General features: G+C 46.6%; 1 protein-coding gene across 1 annotated transcript in view; it reads right to left on the bottom strand.

Moving 5' to 3' along the window:
- The window catches only part of LOC119159671 (5'-3' exoribonuclease 2), a 77,071-nt gene that overhangs the window by 27,732 nt on the left and 35,632 nt on the right, over positions 1 to 13,707 (bottom strand). The window contains exons 9-16 of the mRNA XM_075890002.1: positions 12,424 to 12,476; positions 11,599 to 11,706; positions 9,614 to 9,693; positions 8,944 to 9,001; positions 7,873 to 7,930; positions 1,359 to 1,408; positions 1,218 to 1,262; positions 197 to 253 (exon numbers count right to left, since the gene is read on the bottom strand). Of these exons, the coding sequence (XP_075746117.1) occupies positions 197 to 253; positions 1,218 to 1,262; positions 1,359 to 1,408; positions 7,873 to 7,930; positions 8,944 to 9,001; positions 9,614 to 9,693; positions 11,599 to 11,706; positions 12,424 to 12,476 (509 nt within the window). The remainder of the gene's footprint in view (positions 1 to 196; positions 254 to 1,217; positions 1,263 to 1,358; positions 1,409 to 7,872; positions 7,931 to 8,943; positions 9,002 to 9,613; positions 9,694 to 11,598; positions 11,707 to 12,423; positions 12,477 to 13,707) is intronic.

Here is a 13,707-nt window from a genome sequence, read left to right as displayed (position 1 = left end):
CACACGAACCTATATCTGTAGGGTGTCCAAAAGCCCTCGTATAGAAAACGCAACATAGCTGTCATAAAAATGGTACGCAGTATCACCCACGTTTGTGATTTTCACTGAGTGATAAGTGTTATTTTACGACGTTGTATTTAATCGAATTCCTGGATATTTTTATTCGCTTAAAGCTGCACGAGTCCTGCGAACTTACGATGCCAGCGAGCCGTTCGTCGGTTGACATTGCCTGCTTCTCTTCTTCGTCAGCCTCCTGAAATTGCAACAATGATTTCTGAATGTTGAATACATTGGTTGTCCATATTCGGCAAATGTACGATTCCTAGATCTTACTATTGCAAATGCCATCCATAGATCGATGAATTCAAAAAAAAAACGGTGGTGCAGTCTCATGTTGCACTCTTCTGGCACAGTGCTAAAATACAAGGTTTCTGTCATCAATAAGTATTATTGTCTAGCTTCCACGAGCTCCCAGGGAAGTGAAACATGGAATGCGCATGCGCCAAATGCAAAGGCATTGAAAAAAAAACATATTTGTCGGCGAGGAACGAGGAACTAAAAAATTGTCTGAAAGCACAAAACCATTGAAGAGCGAGCTAAAAATGGGATGACTATTGAGGTGTTTCGTTGTTTCGAATTGTATTTAGCAAAGTGGGCATTTAGCAGTACATTTGCTCCCCTTTGCGAGCGCAGGAACCGCGCACAGTTTCTTCGCTTAACATTAAAGCACGAATAGCCCCTGAACAGCCTGTCAAATAATCGCAATTTCGCCTCAAGGGTGAAGCAATGAATACGATAGCAACAAATTGTCCTGTTATACAAAGAAAGGCTAACCGCTAACCATTTTCATCCGATATCACGTAACTGTACAATACGCTGATTTAAAGGTAGGGTGCTCCGGCTCGCCTCCTGATCGCGTAACGTTGGCTTTGAATGAACACTTAAAAAGAGGACCAGCGTTGTATAGAGCCTACTTGAGGCAGCACTGTTGCGACGCGGTGTTAGCAAACTGACAAGTCGATTCTTCAACTATAGTGTGCTCTACATTTTTTATGCAGGAAATTTTACTCGCTCAAATCGGACCAACTTTTTTTACAAAACGAGCAAGCAGGAATTTTTTACCTTTAGGCATTAAATTGAGCGTTTTCCGTATGCAGGATAAACTATAGCGCATAAAAGAAGCCAGGCAAGCTAGACTTAAATAATCGCAGACTCACCGCCTTCATCTCTGCCCTTTCTTTTGCAGCTGCCTTGATGTTGTGCTAGAAGTGACGGTCAGGAAAGATTTGCACAGAGAAAGGTGATTCAATTTGTGATCTGCATGAAAAACGTTTATTCATATAACGAGCCCAACTTACCTCATGTCTGTGGCGCTGCTTGAAAATGTGTTCTTCAAATTTGGCGATTTCTGCGTCACGAGAAAATGCGAAGTATAAATTTCCTGGTGTAAATTTCCACCACTGAACTTTGCAGATTTGGTCATAATAAAAGAAATAATGTCTTTTTCTGGCTATTTCTTGCTTTTCGTAATGATTGCTACCCGATTCATTTGCACACAAATCAGCTGATGCGTAACAACTAATTTTCTGTATCTGCGGATACGATGTGCTAGCGCCAAATGGGTTATTAGCCGTCAATAGTAGCTTTAGGTTTCAAACTTATCCTTTTTTTTCTGTTCGCTGGCACTGTATGTTAATCATTTTACGTGGCACAATGTTTTCCTTCAGTGCGCTCTAATCTACCTCACCCGCCATCCTCGCGGATAAGGGAGAAGAAACAACTAATGGGTCATAGTACGCCTTGAGGCGAGAGACGTCGACAATGTCACGGCTGCGGTAGCGTAGGTCTGTGAATGACATGATGGGTTTCACGATGTAGTTTACGAGAGACGTTTGCTCTACAACGCCGTGTGGTCCGAGGTATTCGGGGAACAGGAACAAGTTTGGCGTAGTGGCCAGGTGAAGTAGCAGGTACCCGAAGCCATAATAATGAACCAGGTGAAAAGTTTGAAGCCGAACGGTCCCCAGGTTGACGGGATTGCTGCTGCCACGGGTTCTCTGTAGAAAAGGAGTGGACAAGCTGACGAATTCTTGAGCATGTCGGGCAGCTTCGGACAGAGTAGTACTTTCGAGCTCATCATGTTTATATGGAAGAATAGTGTCTACTGTATTGGAAGGTTCTCGTCCGTAAGAAAGTACGACGAAAAACCAGTAGTAGCTTGTACGGCAGTATTATACGCGTAGGTGACGAACGGGAGAACTTGGTGTCAATTTGAATTATCAGAGGCGATGTACATCGACAGCATATCGCCAAAAGTACGCTTGAAGCGCTCCGTCATGTCATTCGTTTGAGGGTGGTACGCTGTACTTGTGCGGTGCACGATTCTGCATTCGTTGAGTAGTGCCTTCAAAGCGTCAGAAAGGAAGGTACGGTCTCTGTCACTTAAGAGCTCGCGAGGGGCACCATAACGCAGAACGAAACGTCGCAACAGAAACGCTCCAACGTCATGGGCTGTGGGAGTCGGCAGCGCGGCTGTTTCGGCACAGCGTGTCAGATGGTCTATCGCAACAATAATTCAGCGATTACAAGTTAGAGTTGATGGTACCGATCCGTAAATGTCAATGCCGACGCGATCTTAAGGTCGACTAGGACAAGGAAGTGGTTGTGGCGGGTAGACTTGCCCGGGAGGTAACTTTCGTCGTTGGCACTGAGCACAAGAGCAAATGGATTTCTGCACGTATACATGTCATGCCAATAAAATCTGAGTTGAAGCCTAGCGTATGTCTTGCAGAGACCTGCGTGGGCGCACTGTGGGTCAGCGTGAAAAGCTTCGCACATAATAGCTCGAAGATGGCGGGGTATCACAAGGAACCACTTGCGACCGTCGGAAAGGTAGCTGCGTCGATAAAGAGGTCGTCCGTTAGGCAAAAGTTGCTAGCTTGGCGGTGGAGAGCACGAAACTGCGAAGTGAGAGGATCAGAAAGAGTGCTTATAAATAAGGCCACTGATCCAGGGGTCCTTTCGTTGTTCCACCGTCATTTTGCGCAAGGCGAATGACGCAAGTGCAGGCTCTAGGGAAGAGAGGCAAACACCATCATCCGATATGGGTGAGCGAGAAAGGGCGTCGGCGTACGTGTGCTTATGACCGCATCTGTAAATAATGCGGATGTCGTACTCCTGAAGTTTGGGCGCCCAGCGAGCAAGTCGACCAGAAGGGTCCTTAAGTGTGGATAGCCAATAAAGGGCGTGGTGGTCAGTGACGACGTCGAATGCGTGACCATACAGGTAGGCGCGAAATTTTCCAAGAGCCTACATAATAGCTAAACACTCTTTCTCGGTCACGGAGTAGTTAGCCTCGGCTTTCGTTAGAGTTCGGCTTGCGTAGGCGACGAAATATTCATCAAACCCTGCCTTTCGTTGCGCGAGCACAGCGCGAAGTCTGACACCGCTGGCATCAGTATGAACCGCCGTGGGAGCGGCAGGATGATAGTGGCGGAGTTAGCAGGCGGCGTAGTTTAGTGAACGCATCGTCGCATGCTGGTGACCAGGTGGAAAGGTCCTTGTCGCCGCTAAGAAGGTCCGTAAGGGGCGCGCAGATGGAAGCAAAATCTCGAGTAAAGCGTCGGAAGTATGACAACAAGCCGACAAAACTTCGAAGTTCCTTTAGGTTCCTTGGCTTCAGAAAATCGGTGACTGTTCGAAGCCTTGCGGGGTCGGGAAGTATGCCGTCCCGCGATACGACGTGGCCAAGAATGGCAAGCTGCCGGGCACTAAAACGACACCTTATGAGGTTCAGTTGAAGGCCGGCGTCAGTGCGGCGTGTGAGGAATACTACGTCGTTCAATACTACGTCACATAAACATGTATTCCACTTGAGGCCCCGTAAAATAGTGTCCATCATCCTTTTAAAAGTGGCTGGAGCATTACAAAGGTCATAACGGTAAATTCGTATAATCCATCGAGAGTGACAAATGCTGTTTTCGGTCAGTCAGATGATTCCATAGGAACTTGCCAGTATCCAGAACGTAAATCCAGCGAAGAGAAGTATTCTGCTCCCTGCAAACAGTCGAGGGCGTCGTCTATTCGCGGTAACGAGTAAACGTCCTTACGGATGATCTTGTTTAAGCGTCTGTAGTCGACACAGAACCGAATAGAGCCCTCCTTCTTTTTAACAAGAAGGGCCGGTGACGCCCATGGACTGTTATAAGGCTGTACAATCTCCCGCTGGAGCATGTCAGCAACCTGATCGTCAATAACACGGCACTTCTGTCGTGCTTCTGTATTCAGAGCATTGTCATTGGTGCTTACAAGGCTGATATCGAGTTCGGTATTTATGGCTTACCGATGAATGGCTGGCTCACGGTAGCCTGAGAACGAGTAACTCAAAAATCATCCGAAAGCACTAAAATATTGAAGAGCGAGCTAAAAATGGGATGACCATCGAGGTATTATGTTGCTCTTTATGATTGAGTCGCACCACAACGCGGCGGGAATAGGCAAATTGGAAAATGTTGGCGCTACCCGTAAAAAAAAAAGAAAATTTGGCAGATCCCAAGCATCTCGGGAATCAATATTATGTGAAGCATGCGGATAGAAAGGGAATGTTTTTTCATATTATTATTGAGCAAGACGTTATCACGCGGCGCTAAATATGTGTACAAATGCACGCACACATCCACATACGTTAAGCTGCGCATGTTTTATATTAGCAGTTGTCGACTGCTGCGTAACAATGCCTGCATCAACATAGATATTAGCGACACCAGAAGCGGTAAGCTGATATGAAGCACTGGTGTTTACGTTGTGTATGCGCGCGAGAACGGTAGCCTTCAACACTGCTACACAAATCAACTTCAGCAAATGGCGCTAAACTACTATTTACGTTATCCCTATAACATAACAGCTGTATCGTAGGAGTACATATTGACGCGCGTATGTGCCAGTGGTGAGGACAACGAAGCAGCGCGAGTGTCCTTGGTGTGTTCAGCGATGCCAGTACCATTTTGTAATTTGTCACAGTGCACGGATACGAGAGAACAACTTCGTGGCGGCAGTATGACGTCGTCATCGGCAATACGGAAGCGAGGTGGCTGGTGTTTCTTATCTGCAGCAGTCTCCGAGCTTACAGTGAACGTTACGCTTCTGTCACGGATGTCAATCACAGCCCCGTATTCGCGCAAGAAATCCATTCCCAATATGAGCTGTTAACAGCACTCGTGGAGAATGACGAGGGTGGCGACAAAGGTGGAACCAGCAATGAAGAGTTGGGCCGTGCACTTTCCAACCGGTGTCATCAACTGACCTACTGCAGTTCTTATATTGGGTCCCTGCCATGGCATTTTCACCTTCCTTAGTCTTTCGGCTAGCTGTAGGCTTATTATAGAAAAGTGGGAGCCAGTGTCCACAAGTGCCGTCACTTGGTGGTCGTCAATGTGAACGACGAGGTCAGCGCTGATAACGTCGGTTACGTCGGCAGTTGTCTCATTCGTCGAATTAGTCGTTGCTGTCGTCTTCTTCGGTTTTGATGGCTTCGAGCTGTCGCTTGTCTGCAATGGGGGCTGTTCGGAATTTCGAATATTGGCAACCCCACCCCCCGAGGTCGCTGCGTCTAGTTTCCCCGTCGCGGGCTAGGGGACCTGCCCCTGGTGACGTCGGCAAAACTGCGACGATTAGGTGAACTGGGCCGCGCAGGAGATGGAGAACGTGATCTGGGCATTACTGGATTCTGCGGTGGTGTGTTCACAGGGGCGTAGCTGTACATGCGTTGATCGTCGCACGCAATGTAATCAGGGTAGCGAGGAAACCTCTTGTACTGAGCGTCGCGATAACGGCAAACTCTGTAGACGTGCCCAGCTTCGCCACAATGAAAGCATACCGGTCGACGGTCAGCGGTACGCCACAAATCGGTTTTCCGACGCTGGTAGGTAAGTGGAGATTCACTATTGGGCCACGTTGTGGGGCTACGTTGTGCGGCATGTTGGTTATACGGCATTCGTCTTGTCGGAGGAATCGGTGAGGTTGCGAAAGTGGTCGGTGCTGACAGTGGCTGTGTTTGCAGGGTTGATGGTGGTCCAGTCATTGGGGTCTGCTGTGCTGAAGAAGCGACGACGGGGCATCGGACGGCATCAGCATAAGTAAAATGTCGTCGCACAACATTATAGCCAGACGAAGAGAGAGCCTGGCGGACCTCATCCCGGTCATCAGCGACAAAAGACAATGCCGGCGTCGGTTCAGTTGCTGGAATTAAACCAAGCTGCCGAAGCTCCTCCCTCAAAATCACCCGGATGACTTCCCGCAGAGGCCTGTCGTTGTCGCAGAGGCTCGCCGCAGTCGTAACAGGGCTACTCGCTCGAAGGTTGACCGGGTTCTGCTGGCGGTACCGTTGCTGTAGGGCCCGTTCAATAGCTGTGGCTTCTTTCGTGAACTCCGCTACTGTTGTTGGCGGATTTCTCACAAGCCCAGCAAACAGTTGCTCCTTCACGCCTCGCATTAGATACCGCAGCTTCCTGTCTTCCGGCATTTCGGGATCCGCCCTGCCGAAAAGGCGGGTCATGACCTCGGCGAACATAGCAACGCTCTCGTTAGGTTTTTGGATTCGAGCTTCCAAGAGACGTTGCGCATTCTCCTTTCTGTCAAGACTACTAAAGGTGTCAATCAGCTGGTTGCGGAAGTCATCCCACGTAGCCATGCTTCTTTCCCGGTTGATGTACCACGTCTGGGCGTTGTCTTTCAGGTAGAAGTACACATTCGCGAGCTTGTCTTCTGGGGTGGCCCACTGCTTGTACTTCGCGCAGCGTTCGAACTGGTCCAGCCAGTCTTGTGCATCTTCATAGGTCTCACCATGAAAGCAGTCAGGAATCATGGGATTCTGAAGTGTCATGTGCGATGTAGCTGCAGTGGCCATGGTGGTTGAAGGAGGCAAGCGATTGCTGGCAGTTTCTGGAAAGGGATTGAGCTCGGGAGCTAGACCTCGCAGACGGCGGATGGAACGGTGCACTGGTGTGTCGACGGGTGGTAGTGATTCCGGGCTTGAATGTAGGGTCCGCGAAGGGGTGCCAAGCATGAAGACGCGCGTCAATAACTAATGTTTATAAAATCGGATAGCCAGTATTGTTACCACAATTGACGTTAGACGAACATTAGGGTCTATTTGAAAAGGATATCCGAGGCCTAGCGTAACTCTGTGGTTTGAATACTCCATTGTCACGCAGAATGCTAGGGTTGGATTCATGCTGAGACACTGGCATTTATGGTTTGCATTTGTTCGGTCAACGCTGCATACCTATGGCAGTTTTTTCTCAACGCTCCGATGTGTGTTCTCACCGTTCAAATGTCTATTACCTGGTGGACATGCGCGCATACCAGTGGCACATACCCGCCCCGGTTATGTGCTCTGTTTTTTGAAAAGTGTTTGACGACGACGTACGCAACAAGAGTGTGGATATATTCATGTCATGACCAGCGAGTCGTATTCAACAAACCGTCTTACTCTCCCGTACTAATTTGGAGTGCCCAAAGTTAAGGGAATGATCATGAGAGCACCCAGGCAAGGCAGGCAAGGCAGGCAAGGCAGGCAGGCGGATAGATAGATAGATAGATAGATAGATAGATAGATAGATAGATAGATAGATAGATAGATAGATAGATAGATAGCGCCAAAAGTACATACAGTACTCAAAACAAATGCTTCCTATATCTGAAATTAACTACACGTGTTGTCTGAGCCTTGCGTGTGTTATGCTAGCCAACTCACGGTATTCCTATGTGAACGTGAAACACGGTAACCGCTTTACTTAGTCTGGCCGACTATTACTCTAAATTTAGTTCAACGAAATCCTTCCACTGTTTTCGCAAATTGATGTTATATCTTACCATTCAGGAGGACTTGAAGTCGCTTGATCGCGACGTGGCCATTATTCGTCAGGTACCCCTGGAAGAGATAGAAAAGGTGTTCTTAACAGCGACCATGCAGGTGCGGTTATAACAAAAGCACCCCAAGATTACAAGAGCATCATCTGAGACGAACGCTAAATATAGCTCACGCTTTATAGTATTTGATTGATTAATATGTGGGGCTTAACGTCCCAAAACCCCCATATTATTATGAGAGACGCCGTAGTGGAGGGCTCCAGAAATTTCGACCACCTGGGGTTCATTAACGTGCACCCAGATTGGTGCACATGGGCCTGCAGCATTTTCGCCTCCATCGAGAATGCAGCCGCCGCAGCCGGGATTCAATCCCGCTACCTGCGGGTCAGAAGCTGAGTACCTTAGCCACTAGACCACCGCGACGGGCCACGCTTTACAGTAGTTTCGTGGTACGCATGTGGATATGTCGTGGTTAGCTAAGTAACAGAACAGATTTCTTAAGCGTCGAGACCCCTGATTTTCTGTGATAAGATGTGACATTGAGTGGTGGTGAGCAAGACGGATCAAATTGCGACCGCCATGACCGGGGTCGAACCCGTGACCTTCGGCTCCGCAGCTGAGCACCGCAACTGATACATCACCGCGACGGCCGCATGAATCGACTGTACATACTCACTGCACGAACAAACTACAACATCGTGTCTTCGTTTCGTTTTACTGCTAAGCAGCCTAGTCCTTCGATAATTGTAAGAAATTTCTTTTGTAGATTGATTTTTTTCATAAACCTCACAGTACGTAATACGGTTTTAGCACGTGTCAAAATACACTGCCTCTGATTTGTTGATCGTTTCAATTTTTTTAGGAGTATCGCAAAAGATTTGATGGATTTACTTCTTAATTTGTTTTAAGGATACGAAAATTATCAGTATGTGATAAAAAGCGTTGCGTAACTATGAATAACACGCTCGTACCATTGTTTCCATGGTTTCATGTAGTCCGGAGAATCGGCACTATTGATAACAATTGTTTAGGCCACCTGGAAAGCTTGTGCGCGAATATTAATATGCCACCTACCCCATTCTGCGGCAGAGTTTCCTTGTACGCGTCAACCAGTCTTTCCAGGGCACGTTCACTACAAGAAAACGCAAAGCAAACATATTTCTGAACAAGTCTTCGCAACTCCATATTCGTTTACATGTTGTGACAGAAGCGGTCGGTCAAAGCATGAAACGAAATAAATAGAATAGCGTTACCGCCAAGTAAACTGAACATGATTGGTACACTCAAGGTTTCATTGCATGGATCCCTATTTCAATACCCAGCGCCACTCGGTACCAGCGTCCAGCGCCATGCCTGATCATGGGCCCAGTATCGCGCTGGATACCGAGACGCTAGAGCAGCATGTTACGGGGATGTACTGGCTACTCTGCGCAAAAATGGCTTGACGGAGTTAAAAAGGGGTGCCTCTTTGCCATAAATAAATAAATAAATAAATAAATAAATAAATAAATAAATAAATAAATAAATAAATAAATAAATAAATAAATAAATAAATAAATAAATAAATAAAAAATAAATAAATAAATAAATAAATAAATAAATAAATAAATAAATAGATAGAAGAAGTTATGTAGCGCACATTAAGAGTAAAAAAAATGTCCACCGACAGCATTTGAACTCGCCAGCTAGTTCAAGGCACGCGCGCAGGGGTAAACACAATATTTATAAACCCGACGACTTTTACCTGATCGACAAAGACGGCAGCGGGGGCAGGAAGTCATTTCCAACCAGAAAGCACAGGAAAACCCAGTCATCGATGGCTCGCTGAAACAGTTTGAGAGCCCATGTTAGAACGTTTTAGCGAAGTTAAACGAGAAGGCATTATGTGATCGTAATCAGATGGTTCGCGGCTAGGTGCAATAATGTCTAAGGCTCACCGTAGACGGCTAAATAGACAGCTAAATGGACAGCGGCCATCTTAAGTCCTATTCCAATTCTCACGTAGCCAGCAAAATGGACAGCTCCGAGAAGACCGCATCCTAGACAAATACGATGCAGGCTACTTTGCTGTCTAAACAAAATGGCGGCTCAGCAAATTGCTCAGATAGACCGGATATCGCCAGAATGGTCCTCTGCACACATGCTGACGCTTTCCCAGACGCTCAATGTGAGGATCGTTTATTTGTTTTTTATATCTACACGAAATAAGCCAGAAAATACAACTGTTACCTTTGTGTATTTTAGCTTTTTCTTCTCGACGCGAAGTGGCGCATTGTTGCGTAAAAGTCGTCTAAATGTGTTCCGATTCTTGGACAGCATGGGCTCGATGCTGTCTTTTAAGCAGTCTTCGTAGACTGTCTACGTGCTGTCTAAGAATTGGAACACAGCCTATATGGACAGTCTTGGCTGTTCATTTTTTTTTTTGCCGTCGCCGCCGCCATTCACGTTATATATACGGGGTAGGATGCGCTACTAGCCTTCTCTTTTTGCGCAGCGAACATCGCCTTTCTGACCGGGGTCGTCTTCTCACACGCTTATCTCGTGAGCGAACAGGAGGAGGGGGGGGGGGGGGGGGGGCTTATGGTTGCCGCGCTATCGCGGCAACGATCAGCGCACGGCTCTTGCCCCCACCGCAGGCGGGAGCTTCTACGGGCTGTGCTCTCGACACGAAAAAACAGTGCCAAAAGTGTACCTCGAGCGGCCGTCCACATACGGATGCGCTATGCACAAATCAAACCACCACCCGCGGTGACACGCGACGTACACAGCCCTTAGCCCTAGCATACGCTGCCGTCACTACGCACGAGCCTTGTGGTCATCTACTGTGGCCGCGCCACAGGAAACTTGGTGACTTAGCAAGCACATGTTTACTACAATTAATGTTGCTCCTAAAATGCTAGCCTTCCTTCGTAAAACATCCGAATATGTTGCTATCGCATTAATTGCTTCGCCATTTTGGCGAAACTAGATTTTTTAAATGATCATGCGAAACATGCTGCGTGGCACGAACGAATGACGCAGCACACTTGCCATCTCTACGCGCTCACCTCTGACTGTCACCCAGCACACTTTGTGATTCAGTCACCATTCCTCTTTTATTTGAATTACTAACGTATACACTCAGATAGGGCCTGCTTGTAGGATTCCTGCTTTTCCAGCAAACGTGACCGTACGTATACCCACTCAGGGCCCTTGGATTTCTTTTTTACGTTCCTGTGTATACTGCCTCGTTTTACTGCACTGTTTAACTCGCACTTTTCATGTATCTATCAACTACAAACATATTTGTTATTTGCCGATATGTGGATACCACACAGCGGCGGCCTTTTTCAGCACTTTCAACTGATCTCGTTGTGCTGGCTGCAGCTTGTACTTGAAATTTTCGCACTCATTGATAGCATGTACGTATCTCTAATCATGACTAGTGAGTAAGCGCGACTGACAAGGACGTAGAAATACGCAGAAATAAACCCACAAAAACACATGCACCACTTTCAAATGATATGTTCTCACCAACCGATCAATATATACCGAGCGATGAGAGCCGACAATTGTTCGACCCGCTCTTGACGAATTTCGTGCAGCTCTCATCAACGAATACGAACTAACCTGCTCGGCTTACAATCCTAATATCCCACCCATCTTTCGCTCGTGGATGCGATTCTTTAGTGTCTAGCCATATCAGTCCTCGCTCTAAATGTGTACCTATACGCACACAAGGACACTAACCTCCTCGGAGAAGGCAAAGGGAAGGTTCTTCACGTAAAGCTCACGTGCCAGCAGGTCCCACAAGGTGTTGATGCGGACAAATACGAAGGACACTTCAGGCGCAGGATCCTGCATTTCGGAAAAAAAACATTTCAGAAAGGAAACGAATTATCAGACTGATAACTTACACTGCTTACATATCATTGACAGCCTAATTGACATAGGAGGTCCGCAATGGCTAATATTCTTGAGCAAGGCATATCATGTGTGGTGGCTACGACATCTCAAATTTATTCCACTATAGGTCAAGTATTTGCAACGTGTGCGCTATAAAAAAATGTCATACACGATCATACATTCTGCACTGCTACATCGCTTAAATAAAAAAAATACTTTTAGTTGACTAAGCCCTTTAGTATCCGCCTCGTATATACAGGAGGGTGAATTGTGCTGCGAGCCGTGCCTGTCGTGGTCTAACCACATTTTTGTTTCAGCTTTCTGCTTCCGGCAGCTTCACCCTGCATACTTTTTATATCCCAAAAAGTGCAAGACAATAGCATATTTCGATAACTGTGTGCAGAATAAATCACTCTTCCTATAGGCTCAGTTCTTGTAGTAAGCATCCCCAGAGCATTTAACAGCTTTCAGTGAGGCTTCTTTTTTTTCCCTCGCGAATGATGGATATGATTCAAATTGTATGGCTGGAGTTCCACGTAATGAATAAACGTAATTTAACGATACATAATGACATGCTGTTATAAGCTTCTGCATGATGATGTCAAGTTTGCAAAGCAACACAACGATGGCTATGAAACATGAACACAACGAATGAAGCAAATGGCTCACCGATTCTTCTCCGTCGTCGTCCGGAAGGCCTCGGCATTTTTCCTTCTCGTGGCCTGTGCGAAGGTGTTAGCAGCATACAAGTTCTAAAATACAGGTGTTAACTATCAACTAAGACTTTATCGAAATCATGATTAGTGAGGATAAAGTTTAAGGATGCACCATAAAACGAAGATTGCAAAATTGTCAGACTGCATGGAGTGTTGTTTCGCACTTTCATTCGGGAGTTGGATATCGAAGGGTCAACCTTCTAAATGCAGCCATCCAACTTAAGCGCGTGAGTTGACCTGGCTACCAGAGAAGGCAGTGGACCTCGACATCTGTTGTTTCCTCCACCTACTTCGTATCTATAAACTAATGCTTCCTTAGGAGCGGCTGTCGCTGTACGCGGTGCATTTACACGGGCTCTGTGCCACTGCGCCAGGTGTGTGGTAGCGAGAGCCAGCTATAGTGTGGAAAAGACAGTATATATCTTCGGGCCAACTATAGGTACGCGTGAACTTTCATCCACCTTTGACGCATGCGTAGAATAGTGTGCTGGCGCGTCCCACGCAATTCACGCGTATTTTTTTTCTTTACTTTCTTTTTAATTTTTCTTGAGTCCACGTAATTAAGTACCTCCAATGTTATTTTTCGTATCATTACACGTTGTAGTTTTGACGTATGCAGTTTTTCTAACAGTGATTTGCTATTAGAAAATAGTTTATGGATGTTCTGTTTACTTTATAGGGTATCACACGTCTTGTGAACAATGTCGGGTATAATTGCACGTCTTGCAAAATGATGGAGCAATTGTAAACAATGTCACTGTAAACAATGTCACTGTCCCAACCGCTTTTCAAAGGTGCAGTGTCACAAAGGGTTCACTGGGCTCGTCAGGCTGTCGAGCAACAGCTTTCAGCCATCCAGGCTCTTGAGTACCTGTGTCTTTTTTGCGGAAAAGTTTGATTTGATCCGATTTTTATTTGTAGATGAGGTTCCGCGAATGAAAGAATAGTCTTGCGTCCTCAAAGTAGCCACAATTAAAGTGGTGGAGGTGCGGATTATGCGTACTGGACTTGCGGACTCATCATGGATGCCAGCTCTTCCCTCACGTTGTTGCAGAGGCTACCACCAAGAAGTGTCGTACGAACGGAGCTCAAGAGCCCACGACTGTAGCCACCATACCACAACGCAGCTTGTGTAATAGTTGCAGTTTCTCGCGTATAATATAACGTACCAACGTACGTAGCTTGCTGTCGTTGGTTGCCGGAAAGACAGGTACGTCAGGTTGCTAGTGGATAAGAC

Source organism: Rhipicephalus microplus, chromosome 3 (assembly GCF_043290135.1).
Source record: "Rhipicephalus microplus isolate Deutch F79 chromosome 3, USDA_Rmic, whole genome shotgun sequence".
NCBI lineage: Eukaryota > Metazoa > Arthropoda > Arachnida > Ixodida > Ixodidae > Rhipicephalus > Rhipicephalus microplus.
Note: the sequence above shows the minus strand (reverse complement) of the source record. Positions and strands in the feature narration are given on the sequence as shown.